We start from the raw sequence: 22,283 nt of genomic DNA, 5'->3' as shown, positions 1-22,283 counted from the left end.
CCATCTTGGATGCTGTCCGTGACGGGATACGCCGCACGGTGCAGCTCATTCCACCTCCCTAACCACCAGCGCTCTATGTGCTGACATACAGCGAGGCATTGCGAAGTCCTGCGCCACCACCGCCGGCGTTCTACTCCCCTGCCCCTACCGCGCCGTCCCACCGATTCCCGTATACGACAGCGCTGCCAGACGACCGCCCACCCGTCACGAAGGCAAACATGTGCCGCACGCCGAACAACAGGCCCCTGTGCTTCCACGGCGGCGAAGCAGGCCACATCCGTCGTCACTGCCCTTACCGCCGGATTGGCCTGCGCGGCTTTTCGCCAGACGCACCCCTGCCACGCTATGGTGAACGACCCCGCGAGATCGATCAGTACCTAGCGGCCAACGTCCCACCTGCACCCACTGCCCAACGTCAGTCCAGGTCACCGTCGCCTCGACGGTTTTCTTCACCAGCCCGCCAGTCCTACGTCCGGCAGTCCTCCAGCCCGCGACGGGAAAACGGAGGACGGCGACCCCCGGAGGTAGGGCCGCCGTCACCGGACATAATGACGAACATCCTCCGCTCACCGACGTTAGCATGCGACCCGACCTCCGACCCCACGCCGCGACGACCTTTCGACGCCCAGAGACGCTTTCGCTTGACGCCTAAATTGGACAATCTGAACGACCCTTAAGTCCGGCGACTTTTCGACGAACAGAGACGCCTCCGCTTGACGCCCCAACTCGACCGCGAGAACAATCCCCTAGTCCGACCTCCCCACACAGCGTTTTTCTGAAGGTGACCAAGCTTCGTCTGAAATCCCGGTCATCGTTGATGGCCACCGCGTGACTGCTCTCGTAGATACCGGCGCCGATTTCTCCGTCATGAGTCGTGGTCTGGCGCTTGTCCTGAGGAAAGTCCTGACACCTTGGCCTGGAACGCACATCCGGACAGCTGGAGGCCATCTGGTGACACCGCTTGGAGTCTGCACCGCTAGAATGGAGATTCGTGGTATCACCTTCACTGCCTGCTTCGCTGTGTTGGCTCATTGCTCGAAGGACCTCATCCTCGGGTTTGATTTTCTTCGGGAACACGGTGCGATAATCAACCTCCGCGAACTTGTGACGTTCTCACCTCAGTGTGCCATAGCCGACAGCAGCGAGCCCGAAAGGCCTGTTTTTCGCGTGTGTGATGACAATGTCGCGCTACCACCACGCTCCAGTTTTTTTATTATGGTGGAATGCTCCAACCCACGCACGCCTCACGGGGTTGCGGAAGGTAACCTCTCGTTCCTGCTGAGTGAACAAGTCTGCGTTGCGCGGGGTGTTACTTCCCTCCGCGGAATGCGAACGCAGCTTTTTGTTACCACGCTAAATACCGCCACTTGCCGCAAGCAACAGCCATAGCCTATTTCGATGAAATTAGTGACTTAGTTTCCCACTGCGCCTTGTCCCTCAACGATACCCATGCATCGACGTCTGACGCCCCCGTTATGACTGACGTGAACCCCGACCTAACCGCCGATCAGAAACACCGCCTCCACATGATCCTCGACTCTTTTCGTGACTGCTTTGCGACCACTTCTAAAGTTCGGCAAACATCGGTCGCTAAACACCGCATTGTAGTGGATGAAGGCGAGAGGCCTATACAACACCACTCCTATCGACTGTCTGCGAAAGAACGGGAAGTGATTCGCAGGCAGGTTGAGGAAATGCTCCGCGACGAGGTTATCCAGCCGTCAACAATCCCGTGAGCTATGCCCGTTGTGCTGGTCGCCAAGAAGGATGGCACTCCCCGATTCTGCGTCGACTATCGTCGCCTCAACAAGATTACTAAAAAGGACGTTTATCCCTTGCCCCGAACTGATGACTCGTTCGATCGCCTGCGTCATGCCCGGTACTTTTCCTCTCTTGATCTACGCAGTGGGTACTGGCAGATCGAAGTTGATGAACGTGGTTATTTTCGCTGCGACCTACGAAGAACATCTCAAATGCTTGAGTGCAGTATTGACGGCAATCCGATCAGCCAGTCTGTCTCTAAAACCCGAAAAATGCCACTTCGCGTACCAACGGCTGAAGTTTTTGGGCCATGTTGTGACACTTGAGGGCGTCAGCCCCGACCCCGACAAGACGGCCGCTGTAGCTGCGTTCCCGACTCCCACTGATAAGCGGGCTGTGCGCCGGTTTCTTGGCCTCTGCGCATGTTACAGACGCTTCGTGCAAGACTTCTCCAGGCTGGCTGAGCCTCTCACACGGCTGACAAAAGACTATCAGCCTTTCGTCTGGGTACGCGAACAGCAGGACACCTTCGAAAAGCTCCGCAAACGCCTACAAACAACGCCCATTCTTGCCTATTCTGACGAGGAGGCGGACACAGAACTTCACACCGATGGCAGTAAGATTGGCCTCGGTGCAGTCCTCGTCCAGTGGCAAGATGGTGTTGAGCGATTGATTGCTTACGGCAGCCGCACGCTGTCTCGGTCCGAGGCCAATTACTCAACCACTGAAAAGGAGTGCCTAGCTGTTGTGTGGGCGATAACGAAGTTCCGGCCCTACTTGTATGGTCGCCCGTTTCGGGTCGTGAGTGACCACCACTGACGGTGTTGGCTCGCGAATCTTAGACCCCTCGGGCCGGCTAGCACGTTGGAGCCTTCGCTTGCAAGAATTTGATATAACAGTTGTCTACAAGTCGGGCAACAAACACAGCGATGCAGAATGCTTGTCCCGTGCTCCTATCCCGTCCAGCTCTGATGACCTGGATGATGACCCTCTATTTATTGGTGCTCTGACCACGTCCACCCTCGCTCAACAACAGAGGGACGACGCGGAATTGCGGCCACTCATCGATTATCTTGAGGGTACCGCCTCATTACCGCCTCGTCTATTCGCGCGTGGCTTGTCGTCGTTTTGCTTGCGAGATGGCGTCCTGTACAAACGAAATTACGACCCGACGGACTCTGGCTACCTGCTCGTGGTACCAACGGCGCCCCGCACTGACGTTTTGCAGGCATGCCACGACGAGCTTCCTTCCGGCCACCTCGGATTTTCTCGAACGATGGCACGAGTTCGTCACCGTTATTACTGGCCCAGACTTTCTGCGGCTGTCAAGCGTTATGTACGCACTTGCCGCAAGTGTCAACGTCGGAAGAAACCACCTTTCAAGCCGGCTGGCTTGCTCCAACCCATTGCTCCGCCGATAATTCCTTTCAACCAAATCGGCATGGACTTACTAAGCCCATTTCCCACGTCATCATTGGGTAACCGGTATATTGTGGTTGCCACGGACTACCTCACCCGGTATTGTGAAACGAAAGCCCTTCCCCGCGGCACTGCTGCTGAAATTGCTGACTTTTTCATCATCAGCATAGTCCTCCGCCATGGCGCCCCTTATGTTGTTCTAAGTGACCGAGGCACAGCGTTCACGTCCACGCTTACTGAGGAAGTTATGCGGCTCAGTGGCACAAGTCATCGTAAGACCACAGCTTACCATACTCAAACCAACGGCCTAACCGAGCGCCTCAATAAGACTATCGGTGATATGATCTCTATGTACGTCGACGATGGCCATAAGAACTGGGACGAAATACTTCCGTAGGTCACGTTTGCCTACAATACTGCCCTTGAAGAGACGACGGGGTTCACGCCATTTCGTTTGGTACACGGTCGTGAAGTCGTGACTATGTTGGACACGATGTTGTTGCCCGATATTGTGCACCCATCCGTTGCCGACGCTGATGCATGCGTTCGCCATGCAGAGGCTGCCTGCCGGCTGGCTCGGCAACGAACCTGCGTGCTGAAAGAAGTCGATGCTCACCGCTATAACCTTCGTCATCGCGAAGTCATTTTCCAGCCTGGCGATCAAGTGTGTGGGTTTGGAGCCCCATCCGTCTGCGCGGTCGCTCCGAGAAGCTTTTGCGCCGTTACTTCGGCCCCTACGAGGTACTCCGCAAACTGAGCGACGTTTCGTATGAAGTGCGCCCGCAAGGAAGTGTTTGTTCTTCCAGACACCCGCCGACATCCGAAATTGTGCACGTCGCAAGACTCAAGCCATACCATGCCCGCTAGAACAACTCACCACGTTCAGTGCCTGGGACTCTGTCAACGCCCAAACGTGGCTCCCCCTCACTTTCAGGCATCGAGTGGATGCCTTTCCAGAGGGGAGGGGCAATGTCGCACTTAGTTTAGACACCACTGTACCGGCGCCCCCGTGCGGTCTGTCTTCGACCTTTGTCGCGCGCCGGGCTTCGTCCTCTTCTGCTCGGTGCTAGGGTCGGCCGGCTGCGCTCTGCCCAGTGTGCTCGCCAGGTACTGTTCTGCCAGGGATAGAGCGTTCTACTGGCGTCCGTGGCAATATTCACCGACTCGCGAGGGGCCTGTCGGAACGTCGAACAAGGCTGCACTCCCTTCCTAGCCTATCGAGTATACCAAAATTGCATACGGGATACGGACCCCGCACACCGTTACCTTATATAGGCCCCTGCTCATCAGGGGTTGGCAGGAAACGAGGCAGCAGACGGAGCCTCCTGCGCGCTCTCTCACCGGGCTGTTTTCTGCTCCACACCTGATCAGGAAACCGATTTTAATCCGGTCTATTCGTTCAAAGATATCACAACCTACTATCAAGATAGCCATCGCCTTTACCCTAGCCCATGTAAATGCCTCAAAAAGGCGGATGAGCGGCTCTGCCTCTTCACCAATACATTGCTGCGCCCGGCAGCACTAAAAGATTTCGATCCCTCCTTTAGCGGCAACTGCCCGCACTGGAGTGTGGTGTCTGGAAATTTATCCCATGGTGTGGGCCTGCCCATCCAACACGGCCATTCCCCCGATCCCCAACCCAACCAGGGAGGACTGGGAGGCGACCCTGCTCGGCTGCCACGACTTACAGGCCCAACAAGCCTTAGTCGGGCGCGCCCGGGCGGCGGCCACCGCCACTGGGGTCCCAAACTAGGGCCCTCCACCTAGTGTTTGTAAGGATCGGCCCCTTACGGGTTGATCCAAACATACCTCCTGTCCCTTCTGAATAAGTGTTTTCACCACCACCATCTCCCCCAGATCTCTTGCCTAATCCCTCCAAAGAAGCATGGGATAAGCTAAGGTCTAGCGATGACCCGGACATTGTACAAGGCCGTCGAATGGACCGGCGTCGCCAAAGGTCTCTACGTCCTGCGGCACGCTAGCTAACTTGCTTTAGTCACCTACACTTATGGGCAATAAAGTTTTGTCAGCCTCAGCCTCAGAATTTCTCCTTCATCGAAATTCCACCGCCGCCGCCGGGATCGAAGTGATCTCATAAGCAACGCATGTAGCACAGTACCTGGAACTATGAATGCATTTCTTCGAGCATGGCTATTAGTTGTTTTGCCAGCAGAGTGCGACTTTGGCGTGTTTGCAAGGGGCGTAAAAATAACGTCACACTTTACCGCTTCGCACTCTTCTTTAAGATTTAGGGCCGCTGATGATATTGCGGTAGTATAGACAGTAGCTGCCGTGTTTTGAAGCGAAAGCTTCGCTACGGGACCTCGGGCTTCAGGTGCGGACCGTGCAAATTTGACCTTCAAATTACCTTGAGCTCCGAAAGCGAAGGAAAGGCGCATAACTGGCCCCTTGGGAAAGTGAGCACCTCAGTCGTTCTTTAAGCTACGTGGCGGTAGTGACAGATGTACGCTGAATGCATTGGCATTGACAAAGTTGTGCCATAAACGTGGCACTGAAGCCATAGGCCGGCGGTGTTCATTGTCGCTGAAAACGTTTTACAGTACGATGATTTTAAGGAAAGGAAGCGCGCATAACTGGCTCCCTGGGTCAGCGGACGCATTAATCGCGCTAATAGGTACGTGGTGTGATGAGAAAGAGATGTGGGCTGCGTGCGTTAGCGCTGACAACGTTGTGGCAGACATGCGGCACTGCTGCAGTAGGCCGCAGCATTCACTGGGTTAGCAAACGCTCACGATCAACCATTATTTGACAAATTCCAGGGTGGCTGGGTGGGTGCGCTGCCTATCAAGTGTCCTGGACGCTCTAAACGTTACAAGATCCCAAGCCGCTCACAGTAGCCCGATATGCCATAGCTTTGTTCCGTAACTAGGTTCAGCATCAACTGAACCACACAATTTTCTTCTTCTTGTAGCTGTCCTCGGCTTTGATTTCGTGTTTTTGGTCGGAATTTCAGAAAGTACGCTCGAAGTGCTCATGTGCAGCGTACACCCTGCTATGCGGGCAAATTTCCGCTAGCCCCGCCTGGATATCTCAAGACAAAGCATCACGCTCAGTCAGTTTAGTATGCGCACTATAAAAGGGCAGCAGGCCTTTTTTTGAGTCAGGCAGGTATACATGCAACACGTAGGTCCGGGTTGAAAAGTAATTAGCGAGTCCGAAACTCGCTGATTTCTCACTTTGTCGCTAAGTTGTGACTTTTGTATCACTTGGAATCCGCACAATCTGCCCTGGGAAATCCCACCTTCGAGCTCTTTGATGTTGCTGACATTGCAAAGGCGTTTCGTCTGTATAATTTACGACTTGCCCTTCATTTCAAGCATGAAATAAAAAATAACTTGATGATTCTATCCAACATGGCTGAGATTGAGAATCATGAAAGCACGTACCCTTTACGTCACAGCAGCGGTATCTCTTTAGAGCGCCTAGGACTAACTATGGTACGCAAATCTAAAGACATAGTCTTCTCTCCCTTTTCAATTATATTACAGATGCTGGTCTCAACATTTCCTCTTGCAGTCATTTAAATTTGTGTCATTATTTGTTTTCATAAGTGTGTGGTAGTCTGTTTATGTTTGACATTCAAAGTGTTGAATTAATTGCTTTAGCCTGGCGGGTCCATTTTTTTTAACGTTGTAATGTACTCTGCAAATAGTCATTCATAGTTCGGATTTTTGATACTCTGTTTTGTATTTTAACAATGCATTAAATTTGGGACTTCATTTCAACTTAATCTAGGTAGAATAGGAAATCTTATGCTCCCACATTTCGTGTATCACCGTTTTACTTCAGCGATGTAATTGTTGGCTTTGGAGTGCTGCCGTCTAGTTTCTTTTGCGAGCTCGAGAGCCTGTCAAGCTTCATCCATAACTACAGCGCAAACGACAGGACAGAGATGAAGAAGGGACACCACACCACACACCCTTCTTCATCTCTGTCCTGTCGTTTGCGCTGTAGTTATGGATCATCAAAAACACCAACTCGCCCAACAAATGCTTCTGTCAAGCTTAATGGAGCTTTTTTCTCTCGATGTTCCCTCTCATTACTGACTCAATAAAAATCAATTTCAACTTCAACTTCTACTACCTGCCCCTCAGCTCGCGCCTTTCCAACCCTTGGTGCCATTTATCTGTGGCCATGTGGTTCTGATGAGCCTATGAGCAGATGCACTAAAAAAAACCGTGGCGTAAGTACGGTGAGGCCACTGCAGTGTTTTTGCGCATGTGCTCGGGTACTCTGGGGGAGGTAGGTCTTTGAGTAGAGAGAGGAGAGCTTTTTGAGATGAAAGGTGGCCGAAGGAAACAAAGTAGACCGATGGAAGCACAGCCCCAGCTTGCCTCTCTTCGCTAGACGAAAGGTGAGAAAAAGGCAGAGAGGCAGAAGGTTGGTTGGCTTAGTCCCAAAGCGACTAAGGCTGTGAGAGACGCCGTAGTGGAGGGCTCCGGAAATTTCGATCACCTGGGGTTCTTTAACGTGCACTGACATCGCACAGTACACGGACCTCTAGAATTTCTCCTCCAAAGAAATTCCAGCCGCCGCGGCCGGGATCGAACCCGCGTCTTTCGGGTCAGCAGCCGAGCACCTTAACCACTGAGCCACCGCGGCGGCATGAGGCAGAAGGTGATGATGGAACAGGATGAGTTGCGTTGAGTGGCGCGAACGATGGCCATCACTGCGCTCACACCGGCTTGGGCACGGTTGTCCTTTGAGCAGCTGCAGGCCAGGGAAGTAGGAGTAGTGCAATAGCGTGCTTTCAAATCTGTCCTCGTGGTCGCAAGCCAATCATCTTACCATTAATGCGAAAAAGACGAAGATAATAATTTTTAGATCAATAAATAAGGCCCTTTATCTACAACACGCTATTACATTTGAGAGAAAAGTTATTGACATCGTTGAACACCATAAAATTCTAGGCGTAACCTTTTCCTCGAACCTTACTTGGGACCTACACATAACTCAGGTATGTAAAAAACTTCCATCTGTCACTGGAGCATTGTCTCGATGCAGATCGTTTCTTCCGGTTCAAATCAAACTGCAAATTTGCTATGCGTTGTTCGCTTCATATCTTAACTATTGTAGCCTAGTTTGGCTCACAACAACTAAACAAAATATGAATAGAATAAATGCTCTGCAAAAGAAAATCGTTCGCATAATTGCAAACATTCCATATTCCGCGTCCACATGTGCTTTATTTCAAAAATACGGGCTAATAAAGACTGAACACCAATTCACATATCGCATTCTAGCATCTTTTCATTCCACGTCTAAATGCACTAAAAGGCTTTTTAATAAATACCGCTTGACTTACAGCTGGTGTAAATGATGCGCGTACACGTAGCACAGGCCCATGGTTCGTGCCTCATTTTCGCACTAACTACAAGCTACAAACACTGCACTACTCTCTTCCTACCATTCTGAACAAGCTTCAGGACACAGAACTTCTCACAATGAAACAGTTGCAGCAGTATTTTGTAAATATGTAACGTTTATTTTTTTTTTCTTACTGTGTTATGATTTCATGTGTTTGTTTTTTGATGTCATGTTAATCAGAGTACGACATCGTTCAATCTATTATGTGTTGTCAGAATACGTTCTTCAATGTTAAAATCTATTTCTCATTATAAATAGTGATTCAAATCATCTGCTTTTCAGTTATATGTTGTATTGCCTTATATCTGCTCTTGTTTTGGTGATCTATTTACTGCGTTTCCACTGTTTGTCGTTTTGTAAAATCCAAGTGAAGGTTTCAGTGGCCACGTCAAGCTGCCCAGAGCAGCTTTTAGCCCTGAAAGCCTTCCTGTGTAAACTGGAAAATAAAGCTTGAATTTAATTGAATTGTAATTGCGTAAAAGCAGTCGCAGTGTTGCTGACAACGCATCACCATCGTAATCCGGCCTAGTAGGGCTAGGAAGTAAAAGCACCCCTTCGGCCTTTCACTCTCTTTTGGTAGAATATCGTATATATATTGTTAGAAGAATGCTACGCTCTTTGAGTTCGCTTCCTTCATAAAGAGCCTCCATGGAGCTTACGCAGAGAGTAGCAATCTACTGTATCATAACTTAGCCTGATTCGTGGAGCTGGCCCAGGCAGGTCAGACAATACACATTAGCAAGAACTGTTTTTTTTTTAAATCAGTAAACAGCCGCTAGTGGCGGATTGTTTTTAAAGATACCATAGCATCTTTGGTCGCCTTCTAAAAGAAGGAAGTTTAAAATGAAGGAAGAACAGATGTGTTACGTCCGGCCGGTTGAGTCAGGGAACAGGACATCCTGCCACCATGTAAGGAAGCTGAAGCCGATAAAGTGTGCACTCCGTATATTTACAGTGAGCACAAATCTAGTCTTGCCCGGCAACTCTGCGCCCAGAGAGCGAAGCCTCGCCGAACACTGCAGTAATCTGAGCACGACAGCTCCCAGAAAGAAGAAATCTATGTCTTTGGCTTCCAAGAATGAACTCCGTCAAAATACTGGGAGTTCTTCTGTTAACGTGGCGGGCTGGTGAGTGATACTTTTCCTTTTTTTTATGTGTTCTTGACAAAGACATGAAGAATGTGGGAAATTTTTGGCTTTGGGGCAATGTCAATTTATTGGGCCGGCTATGTTTTAACATGGCCGTAAATAGCTCTCAACTCCTGCGAGCTACAGTCAATAGTTACCACTCAATAGCGTACCAATGGAAAGCCGCTCTGATTCACAACAGGCGCTAGTCAAGGGAACCTTGGTACTTACACGGAGCATATGCAAATAAGTATTTTGGATGGCGGGACATCAAAGGTGCTAGGCTAGAATTAATTTTCTGTTTGTCTGTACTTAGTTTAACAGTACCGCTTCCAGTAGCAAGGAGCGGACAGCAGGCTAAAGTACGGTGTTCAAGCTATATATCTAATGCACTTTCTCTTACCACACACGGTTACTGCGATAGGAGGAAAGAAACTATGCTTTTTGATACACTAAGGTACGAAAGGTGCGAATATAAAGGTGCGTTGACATGGGTAGCTCTGAATATGTGATACACTCAAAGTGTTGAGTGTATGGTTTAATTTTCTGCTTTTCTTGGTTGTTAGAGTTAGGAGTCATACGGGCAACAAAAAAAAAGCACACCTTCACGTATCATGGCTACTGAGAGGAAACCACCTTTCAGAAGATGCTTGTTACAAACGTCAACAATAATTCATGCGAAAACTCGGTAGCGACCAACGACTGAGAGCGCTCCATTAAGGAAAGAATGAGGCTAAAGCGCCCTCTTATTTCATGAATCAATAGTACCACTCCCTTTGTTTCGTAATAGCGCTCGATCTCAAGATCTCTCAGACGACATCTCCATGAAGATGTGATCAACAACGGACATGCGTTGACATGGCATCAATAATCGCTAACAACGTAGTAAAAAATGGCAGGGAATAAAGCACCATCGGATTTAACAAAGTGTTCAAATGCGACCCACGAGAAAAATAAACGAAGTAGCTACATAATCTTTATGTTCAGATAGTAGAGAAAGAAAGATGATTGGTAAGGCAGGGAGATAAAACAGATGACGCTAATTATGCTACCCTACATGTAGGATGGTGAACGGAGGGAGAGATAGAAAGGGGAGAGAGGGCATGGAGATAACTTTTTCCAGTGCCCGTGCCATTGTTAACAGGGTACACAGGGCACAAACTGGAAGTTTATAGCCTTGAACTCAGTCCTGAGTCCTTCAGGAGCTTGAAAAGTGCCTTCACAGCTGCCCTCTGCGATGAAGGTTTAGTCCAAGGAGCCAGAATCTTTGCTTCTGTAAAGACTCATCTCCATGGACACATCCGAGGCGGATAAGCGCAGCGCCTACGCGCCCAGCGCTGCGCTGCGACAAGCGTCAGAAAACGCGGAACTCGGTGACCTGTCGCCTGCTGTCGCTGGTACTCGCGCTCTGTTCAGCTCAGCGAAGAAAACCGCACGAAAGGATGCAACGGATGCTGAGAGAACTGCGTTTTCTGATTGGTTGCACCGACCGCAAACCAGCGAACCACTTCCGGCGCCGGCGCGAGTGCGGTGCGAACATCTGACATGGACAGATATTTGCCAAGCGCCACCGCCAGCTCGCGTGTGGGCCTCGCGCATGCGCAGGCGCACACGCTCCGGTGTACACTGGTACGCGTAGGTGCTGCGCTCGTGCGCTTCGGATGGGCCCATGGAGGGGCGCTTTAAGCGGACAAGGATCTAAACGGCGGAACTCTTCGGCCAGAAGTGCAGGCTCACGCTCATATCGAGGGCAGTCACAACGTAGGTGCTAAATTCTCACGCCGGATCCGCAGTTCTCACACGCAGGAGAATGTGCCATTAAGATCAAGTGGGAGTAGGCATTTGTACATGCCGCTCCCAGCCACAGGCGACACTAGACCATTGCAGCCAGAGAGGCGGGGCGGAGAATTTAGTTGAAGTAAGGGGTCGAGGCGGTGCAAATGGCATGCCGTGATCGGGAGAAGGCTGAAAAATACAAGTAAACATAAAGAGACAGAACTTTTCGTGATCTAAGCAGAGTTATCCAAATGTTCCTGATGGTTAAGAGGGTTTCAAATTGGGCTAGTTGGTAGTTAACATGGTCAAACATGGTCAAACATGGTCAAACATGGTCAAACATGGTCAAACATAGTAAGACAATCAGGGAGCTGTGGGAAGCCTACTGCATGGAATCGGGAAAAGGGACCTTTGTAAGTTACCCCTCGGTTTTGCTTTCCAAACAGGAAAGGCAACTCTAGGATCAGTGTGAACGATTGTAATCCAATCAGCTGGGACAACATCTCTATTGTTGATGCTTGTTGACATGATTGAAAAACTGCTACTTAACTCCGTTTTACTTAACTCCGGCGTCGCACTTCTAGTAAAAGAGAGCTATTCGTGCCATATCTTATCAGAACACAGTCTGGCGACGAGAATATTGAAATGCTTACAGTCCAATCTAGCCGTCAGTCATTTACCGTCGTTTACGGCCCACCACAAGGCAACATGAATGAGTTCCTTCGTGTTTTGCAAAAGAAATCGCTTTTTGTCAGATATTTTCTTATCATGTATAGGAGGTGATTTTAATATAGATATGTGTGTTAACAGTACTGCACAACAAGAATTCACAATATTGCTTCAAGCCGCTAGCTTCTAAAACATTATAAACAGCTCAGCACGCATAACTTCCACTTCATCTACCATTATTGACCTTATCATCACAAATTATAATATGCCTCTCACCGCAGGGCGTTTCGCACTAGACATCAGTCACCATCTACCTGTTTTTCTGCGCGCTGAGACTAAGCCCCTCCCAACACAAACCTTTAATCCACGTTGGCAGTGTATTTCCCAGAAAAACCTTGAAACATTTAGAAGTCGCATAGAGCTAGTAGACTGGGAGCCTGTTTTCTTAAGCACCGACTCGGATGCTGCCTATAGAGCTTTTTTGAGACTCTTTTTACCAATATATCACTTATGTTTTCCTACTGTAGAAGTAAAACTGCCGAAAAACGCTCGCAAACCATGGATGTCCCCAAGACTTATACGACTTGTAAAAAAGAAGCACAGGATGTTCGCTGAATTTATTAGGACCTAGGATACTTCACTATTGGCCTGTTTTAAAGCATTTCGGAACTCTTTGAACAAAGAACTCAAGACAGCTAGGACGACTTACCACAATAACCTTTTTGTTTCCCGGCCGCGGCGGCTAGAATTTCTTTGGAGGAGAAATTCTAGAGGCCCGTGTACTGTGCGATGTCAGTGCACGTTAAAGAACCCCAGGTGGTCGAAATTTCCGGAGCCCTCCACTACGGCGTCTCTCATAGCCTTAGTCGCTTTGGGACGTTAAACCCCATAAACCAAACAATAACCTTTTTGATAAGGAACTCTCCAATCGCCCTAAAGAAAAATGAAGGCGCCTTAATCTACTTTTTAACAGAATTACACATCCAAATAACATGACAAGTTTAGCAGTTGATGGCGTTAACCTGAGTGGGTCGCGTTTGGCCGGTGCTTTTATTAAGTTTTTTACCACCGTTGCCAGTCGGTATCACAGTCCTGACTTCTCAAGATTTCTGGGTGGTAGAATTTCACAATCCCTCTTCTTTGAACCTACAGATGAGAATGAAGTGTACTCTATTCTAAAAAACTTGAGAGACACGACAAGCTTAGACTCTTGCGATCTCCAGAGTCGCCCAATAAAGTATGTCCTGCCTTCAATAGTTCCCTGCTTAACGGATATATATAACACGGCGCTGCCTACAGCCTACTTTACTGCTGAGCCGCCGCGGTGGCTCAGTGGTTATGGTGCTCGGTTGCTGTCCCAAAAGACGCGGGTTCGATCCCGGCCGCGGCGGCTGAATTTCTTTGGAGGAGAAATTCTAGGGGCCCGTGTGCTGTGCGATGTCAGTGCACGTTGAAGAACCCCAGGTGGTCGAAATTTCCAGAGCCCTTCACTACGGCGTCTCTCATAGCCTGAGTCGCTTTGGGGCGTTAAACCCCATAAACTAAACTAACTTTCCTGCTGATATGAAACTTGCTAGGGTGGCAGTAATATTCAAAAAGGGAGATAGAAATAATTTGAGTAATTGGAGGCCCATATCTGTCTTACCTTTCTTCTCTAAGGGGCCAGAATGCGTAATTCATCATCGAACTCATAATTTCATTCTAAAGCACTCTATTATAAATGACTGCCAATACGGGTTTACCAAGAACAAATCAACGGAACACGCATTACTTGATTAAAAAGATTATATATTAGGTAATATTGAATCCCAGAAGCTCACTCTTAGGATCTTCGTAGATTTTTGCAAGGCGTTTGATACCCTTAATCATAATACACTGTTTGCCAAACTTGAACATTACGGTATACATGGCCATGCCCTCAACCTTTTCAAGTCATATATGTCCTCGCGTTCACAATATGTTGTCATCAATAATTGCCGCTCTGATGTCCTACAAATTTCAAATGGCGTGCCACAGGGTAGCCTCTCGGGTCCTATACTTTTTAACTTGTATATAAATGACATCACTAATATAAACAACGAGATAAAATTTACTACTTATGCTGATGACACCAGCTTGTTTTACTCCTCCACTGATATTAATCAATTAACCAATTCAGTGAACATAGTATTGACTGCTCTGAGGAAATGGTCATCCTCAAACTCCTTGACAGTAAACAAGGAAAAAAAACAAAGGCGATAATATTTCATGCTAAGGGCAAGTTAGTAGGGAATGCACCACCTATCTTTTTCAGTGGCACACAAATTGAATATGTTCAATCATTCACATCACTTGGCGTAGACTTTACCCCTACAATCTCATTGGATGCTCACATAAACAAGGTCTGCATCAAGCTTTCTAAATTCATATGTATCGTCTCTCGCAATAAATATATCTTACCTACAAAAAAAAAACTTGACCTTTATTATGCATTGTATATAAGTGAATTGAGCAACAACTTAGACAGGACACAGAAAGAAACACATACAACAGTTCACGACCGCATGCGTTCGTGAATGTTTCTTTCTGTGTCCTAAGTTGTTGCGCAATTCATTTATATACTATGCAGAACCAACTAGCCCGACAACACGCTCTTCTTGCATTCTTTTTCTCATACTTAGGGTACTGTTATTTGGTATGGAGAAATACCTCAGCGTCCAATTTGCAAAAGCTTTTTCTCCAACAGAAGAAAATTCTACGAGTCATTACAAATTCCTGCTATGACGCCCCAACTCGTCCCATACGAAATAAATACAAAATAATTCCAGTTCCTAGGTTGTTTGAGTACAGGTTTGCCTGTTTTTACAAAAAGCAGACGGCAAGAAACGACCCCTTTTTGTCCCGTATTGTGCAGCTGGTGCCACACAACATGCCATACACCGCTAGGAACACTGAAATGTTTTCGGTATCCAGATGTAGAACAAACTGTGGTTTTGCTATGCTGAAATGTATATTATCAAGATGTTTGAACTCTTCTCTTTATAACAATATAAACAAAATGGGTTTTCGTGCACTTCGTGAAACTTTTATTGATTAGGTTGTATTATTACTGAAATGCATATGTTGACCGTTATTTTTTTCCTTCCCTTATCATTGTTTCATATATCTACCCCCCCCCCCCCCCTACCTGTTTTATTTGAAATGTGAATTGTTATTTGTATGCCGCAAGAACTGCCGCTGCTGTCATCGTCGACTTTTTCGGGTGACGAAGCCCGTCAAGCGGTTATTGCGAACAGCTTTTATTTCGTCACCCACGCTTTCTGTAAGGCAAAAAGCGAAATAAGCATTCATTCATTCATTAATTCAATTATCTCTCAGCATTTACGGCACTTAGCGATATAAATTGACAGCAGTCTGCTTGAACTTGAGGTGATGCTCAAGCCAGGTGTAGTGAAAAGACTGAGCAGGTGAGAGCAGCAGATTGAGGCAAGTTCAAAAATGCAAGGCAAAGTTCATTTAGTCTGTTTTAGTAAAAGGAGGGAGTAGCCACAAAAAGCTACCGTTCGAGATATCTTCACACGGTGGCTGCCCCTTAGAATGATGTCAGCAGCTACGCGCACATTCAGACGGAGTTCAAAAGCAAGCATGTGTACAAACAGTACAAAAACCTCATGCACATATGCGTTGTATACACTTTTAAACAAAATCAGATAAGTGTTATACGTCTTCTTCCAATTATTGCGTCCTCGTAAAGTTCATAAAGAAGTTTGCTTGTGGAGCTCCGGAAAATATTTAACCAGGATGAGAAATTGCTATGATTTCGGCCGGGGCTGAGTACAGAGTTAACGTTTTTCAGCATTAAATCTGATCGATTTATATTGCGAGACATTAAACCATGGTAATACGCTGCCCTTGCATTTCTCAACGCTTAAGTTCTGCGAAAATATTTCCTTCCTGCCTTCCGCATGTTTCTTGTAGGGAAACGTCAGTTATAATTGGAGAAAACTAGACTGATAAACTTTTCATATGCCTCGTCGGTGTTACGCGCATGATACACTCGGTCCCATGATCGCGTTGTTATTGGTCTCTCTAAACCCAGATAGGCCACTCTGCGACATGAGTTCCTTCCTTTCTGTTTTTTTTTTGCTGCGCTTAGAATCATACAGACAGGGAAGTGTTCGCTTATAGCGGTGGCTATGGCGTCCATCTCAGTAAGTGGCTCTAGATGGCTTGTTATAAAGAAGGCCAGATGTTTAGCTGATGTGTCAGTGACTCTTGTTGCACTATTCAAGAACGGTGGTGGTGGTAGTGTGACATTTTTATTCGAACATCCTTTCCAGAACGGGGAACAATCCAAGAAAGGCGATATTCTTGAGCATTCTTTCCAAGCAGGTTGAGGTTCGCCACCCCCTGCAACAAGCTTTACATTTATATTTGCAGAATTAACCATTTGCTCAAAAAATGTTCAAAACCTTTTAAAATTACCATTGGTTGGCCTACAGGCCTGTCTAAAATTTTCCCGGAATGATTTTTTTTAGTCGGCTACGCCACCTGGCGGGTCGGCGCTTCGGGCTGAGAAGTTAGTGGCGGATCAAAGCTTCGAAACAAGACGTGTCTCAGTTCACTGAGGGCAGTTGTTGGGGCAGGTCACGATCCGCGCAGAGGTATCTACTGCAACCTCACCGAGAAAAAAATAGACCAGTTTTTGGAGCAGCATTAAGCAATCAATTTTTGTGTGTTACTGGGTAAAAACATGTTGAAGACGCTGTTAATGCTTTGGAAAGCCTGCAGTGACGACGCGATGAAACAAAGCCAAACTTCCATGTGGCACAAGTGGTTCCGGGAAGGTCGGGAGTCCGTCAACGACGACGATCACTCGGAAGGCCGTCCAAATCACAAATGAACCACTCGGGGCGAAAAGTGCGTCAAGGTTTGGACAAGAGCCAGTGATTAAGCGCTCGGATGATTGCAGAGGAGTGTGGAATACCCAGAGCAATCATTAACGAAAGATCATCAAATGAGGAAAGTCTGCGCGAGCCACAAGTCCTTGCAAATGAGGTGAAAGAAGAGGGTTTGTTGAAGCGCCAGGAATTGCATGAACGCTACGATAAGGACCTAGAATTTTTAGACAGAGGGATCACAGGGGACGAGACGTGGATTTTTGAGTGCCATCCAGTATCAAAGTTCGACTGAATCAAAGTATGATCGATGAGTTAGATAGGCAGAATTGAACGGTGGGTGTAAAAATTTATGTGCAGAAAGCCGAAGTAATGTTCAACAGTCTTGCAGGGGAGCAGCAGTTCACAGTTGGTAGCGAGGTACTGGAAGTGGTAAGGAAATACGCCTGCTTGGGGCATGTAGTGGAGCGCCCACGGCAGAGTCTCTCAGATCATGAATGGCTGTTTACCAATATTCTTCAAGAAAACAGTAAACAACAGTTGTATCTTGCCGATACTCCCCTACGGGGCAGAAACGTGGAGGCTAATGAAAATGTTTAGCTTAAGCTAAAGAGAACGCAGTAAGCTATGGAAAGAAAAATGATAGGCGAAATGTAAACAAAACGGAAGCGGGCAGAGTTATTGATGTAACAAAGGCGGTTTAATCACATCCTACTCGAAATCAAGAGGAAGAAATGGGCTTGGGCAGGGCATGTAATGCGAGGCAAGATAACCGCTGGTCCTTCGGGATGACAGAGTGAATTCCAAAAGAAGGCAAGCGTGGAAGGGGGTGGAAGAAAGATGGGTGGGTGGATCAGATTAACAAATTTCCGAGGATAAGGTGGCTGCAGCTTGCAAAGCACAGGGTTAATTGGAGAGACATGGAAGAGGCCTTTGCCTTGCAGTGGGCATATTCAGGCTGATGATGACGATGAGTACTCCACTGACTGAAGTTATTGCGGCAGCCGCAGCCTATTGGCTTGGTCACCTGCGTACCAGGAGGGAAGGATACCTGCAGCTCACAATGGGCGTGAGATACGAATGAATACAAATTCCATTTCGTCGTGAGCTGATACGCCCTTCGAACTGCGCAGAGGTGAAGTAAGTTGCACACAACTCTAAAAAAACTGCTCACTACCATACCTGAGGTGTTCTGAAACCGGAATCGATTCAAACCTTTCAAACTGTTCAACTGGTCGTTATGCCGGATCAAATAGTACAAGTGTTTTATATCAACAGAAAAAGCTAAAACCTGTCGCTGTGTATTCCAGTGATCGCTACGGCCGCTTTGCGTGTTGAGCTATCTGTCTTCAAGACTGCGCCATTCAGGCAATATTTCGTTACGGCCGTAAACGCTCAGGCGCCTACGCCCTCCAACGCTTCCCTGTGATCTGTGATGCTAAGGCACCACTAAGTCCACCCTCATTTCTTCGCTTGACACTGCGTAATCAGTCATTTGGGAGAGCTTCTAGCTAGCACCGCTAAGCCTTGTGGCCTATGCCGCTTCAACTACTCCTACAGAGCAGGAGCGTCTTTTTCAACAGGATTGAGTTTTTATATGATCTCCCGCAGCAGCGAAAGACATCTGCGTCTGAATGCATCATGTAACACTTCGTGGAAACGACGGAAGTGCAGAGCTCTTTCCGGCGACAAAAACAAGTTTTGTCAAGAGTCTCCAGCTCCAATCATGCATGCTTTTCTAGCAGCTTCGAAAAGAACAGGGACTGGGCTTTTGATTAGTTAATGCCATGTTTGTCCAAACGAAGAGAAAAATTGTCCGGAATTGTCACTTTCAAAACAAACACGGTGACCCGATCTCATGTTGCAGTGCTGCAATACAATGCTTCACACGCTCTTATGCTCCACGTCATAACGGTTGTGTAACGTTTGGGTATCTATAGCTCACGTATAAAAGGGTTCTCAGGAGCATCTTTTGTTACCGCCACGTGTTGTGTTTTTACAGAAAAAAAAGGCGGCAGAGACACCTGTGACTGCTTACATGTGAGAACGCGTAAGCCCGCCTGCTGACTTTGTGAACGCAGTCAACACGCGCTGCCGCGTGATGTACACCGATGCCACGGCGTTGGCAATTCTACCTCTGCATGGCTCTACATGGCAGGTGCCTTGACGCCGTTCATCCCTTCTGATTTGCTCACTGATCCGTTTTAAGAGTACCACGCGATAGCTAATGAAATAATGCGCATATATGCAGAATTTGTCTTTCTATAATTAACATTCCCAGATGTCTGGGAGTCCTCGTAGCCACTTCCCTGGGACGGCAGGCTCTGCTACCGGTGGGGTTTGTGTGATTGTGGTTGATCTTCAACCTCGCGTGACCAATCAGATTTAATCGCCACCTGCCAGTTTGGATGTGGCCTCGATCCCTGCTGCGGCTGTCGAGTTTCGATGGAGGCCAAGTTCAAGAGGACAGTGGACTGTGCGATGTTAGTGCACGTTCAAGAACCACAGGAGGTCTAAATTTCCAGAGCCCTCCACTACAGCGTTCCTCATAGCCTGGGTCGCTTTGGGACGTTGAACACCCACAAACCAAACACACACACTCATTTTCGCTTAATAAACTTTAATAAACTAAGGCTTATGCCTTAAAACAAAGCCACAGCCGTTAGTTTTTTTGTCATGCATAACGTGGTAACAAACTAGCCTCGGCATATGCGCTCCGTCATCTGCGCCAATTATCAAGATGACGTGTAGTGAGCCCATGATAAATAGCTCAAATTGACAGTAGCCTACGCCTGCGGTACTGCCTGCGAGGCGTGGTACATTTGTTCACCTATACATCCGCTCTTTCCCGCATGTCATCCGCCCGCCTGTTTGCCCGTTCTCCCCGCCAGCATTTGCGTTGCTCATCCGGATGGCTCGACTATGTTGACATCAAAGTTATGGGCCTCTTGCAAGCACGTCCACTAACTTCAACGTAACCATTGGATAATCTTTGTCATGGATCGCGTCAAGCGCTATGCGGAAACCGCATAGTTACAATCTGCAACACATTCATTTTTTGTCATATTACGTACAGGAATGGCTCGAGGTGACGTCATCCTCTAATACGTCGTGCAAGCTCTTCAGCAGTGTCTCAAAGTTCACCGGGCCTCTTATTCGTACCTCCCACAGACGAACACCATGACCGAAAGCTTTAACCGTACCGTTGTTGATACGGTCTCGATCTATGTGTGTGCTAATAACTGCAATGAGGACAAAGTTTGACCAATCACCAACTACGTACGTTGACAAGTGTGCCTTGAAAGACACCGACGGATTTTCCCATGCTTTCCTATGAACGGCCGTGATCCTTTCTGCTTATAGACGCCATTCTGCTTACCAACGTGATGTTACGCAATATATTACAGCTTTGCAAGGCACTATTTGATAGTTGCGCCGAAGAATGATTGAAATTTTACAACCAGCCCCGTCAGAAATTTTCCCGCACCGCTTCTGCCCGCCTTTTACATAATAAGGGAGTAAATATTCATTGCCATCTACCTAAGCGCCGCCGTGCAGCACCAAAGGAAAGCTGTGTAGCTTTTCCAGAAACTTCATTGTTCAAAAATTCGTTCGGAGGCGGGGTTCGAGTCTGGCATCACTGTCTGCCCCGGGCAGGAGCCCGCACCAGGATGAATTTTTCTTTAACTATGAAGTTTTTGCGAAAGAAGAGAAGTTTTTCTTTGTAGCCGTATGGTTAGACTTCGGTGGACGATAAGAAGGAATCATTCGACCCTTATATACAGAGGTACATTGTACCTCCATATATATTATTACGCAGTCCTCAGTGCGCTTATGGCATCCGTCCTTCATGGCAAGGCTGTCCACCAAACTTCTGAGGAAGTACCGGGGCTCGTACTGCGTTATTAAGCGAACCTGCCCAATCAGCAACCTTATTGAGGCCCACACGCCTTGTGGTCACAACCAATCCTTTCAACGCGATAGCATTAAGGGTTTCGTTTATCGAAAAAGCCAGCGACGTCGTCATCGCAATCATCGCCGGCGTGACCGAAACGTCCCTAGAGAACCAATCGAGAAGGCCACTTAGTTCAGGTGACTTTAAGATGTCTTCACAACCTGCCTTAATTAAGGATTGCGAGAAAACTGCCCACAGCGACTTGTCGCAGTTTAATTAACGATTGGTAATGAGGGGTTGCTCTAGATGGGTTGTCTCCGCTCCAGTTTTTCTAAGAGCCCTTATGTCGCCAGGGTAGCGCGTCCAGGGGTACTTGTAACAAATACAGTCAGCGCTCGAAACTCCAGCAGCCAGTGTTGGTTCGGGCTTAGGAACGCTGGCCTACGCAGCACGAAAGTTTAAATACGATAGCATTAAGAGCCCGTGCCGCAGAAAAGCTTGCGTCGTCGTCGACGCTCCTTCACCGTGAGCGAAAAATCCCCGCAAAAATCCCTAGAGGAGCAGATTAGATGTCGAGTGAGCCACCTAAGTCAGGTGACATTGTGGCCTCATCAGGACCTGCCCACTCGGGTTTTGAATGTAAAGGAATTAACTATTGGTGACGAGAGGTTGCTCGGGAAGAGTAACCTGGCTCTCATAAGGCCCATCGGCAGCAGCACTTGCCATCGCAAATCAGTGGTGCATTGCATAACTTTTCCAGAAGTGCGTCAACAGCCGTATGACGACTACGAGGAATAAACCAATGTATAGAATGGCCAATTCCACATATGAAGGCATTAACAAATTGACTCTATCATGTCATGTCGCACATCTCATCGCCTCCATAATCATAGCAGCTTTACGCGTATTTTTGGTCATACAAAAGCATTCAACATGTCTCCCTTAGCAAAAACTAATACGTTTGGAATATACGGAGGTCTATTTAAAATTATTTTAAACATATTTTGTATTCATGAATGCACTAAAAATATGTAGGAAATACGTTTCTGAAATTTCATGCTTGGTATTCGAAATATATTTTTAAAATGTGCCAAAAATACCTCACTTAAAGCATACTTCGAGCACTTTTCAAATACATGAAAAAATATGCATGCAGTTTTAGCATCTTGTCAGTGTATTAAAAGTGTATTTTCGGAAATATGAAATTAATTCATCGAAAGTATACTTCAATTCTAGAAAACGGGCAGCCCTTGTAAACGTATATGTATGCAGTTTTAGCATCTTGTCAATGTATTAAAAGTGAACTTTCGTAAATATGAAATTAATTCATCCGAAATATATTTCAATCCTAACAAACGGGCAGTCCTTTTA

At 47.4% G+C, this 22,283-nt stretch overlaps 2 protein-coding genes across 2 annotated transcripts in view; both read left to right on the top strand.

Moving 5' to 3' along the window:
* Positions 1 to 22,283, top strand: part of LOC149344773 (uncharacterized) — a 109,771-nt gene that overhangs the window by 9,222 nt on the left and 78,266 nt on the right. The window lies entirely within an intron of this gene.
* LOC149344774 (uncharacterized) lies at positions 5,089 to 15,216 on the top strand. The gene is made up of 3 exons (XM_089542809.1): positions 5,089 to 5,137; positions 14,481 to 14,607; positions 14,778 to 15,216. Exons 1-3 carry the CDS (start codon positions 5,089 to 5,091, stop codon positions 15,214 to 15,216), a joined length of 615 nt encoding a protein of 204 aa, XP_089398935.1.

The sequence above is a fragment of the Amblyomma mixtum genome, chromosome 5 (genome assembly GCF_055824585.1).
Source record: "Amblyomma mixtum isolate Tamu chromosome 5, ASM5582458v1, whole genome shotgun sequence".
Lineage (NCBI taxonomy): Eukaryota > Metazoa > Arthropoda > Arachnida > Ixodida > Ixodidae > Amblyomma > Amblyomma mixtum.
The sequence above is the reverse complement of the archived record's forward strand: the minus strand, read 5'-3'. Positions and strand labels throughout refer to the sequence as shown.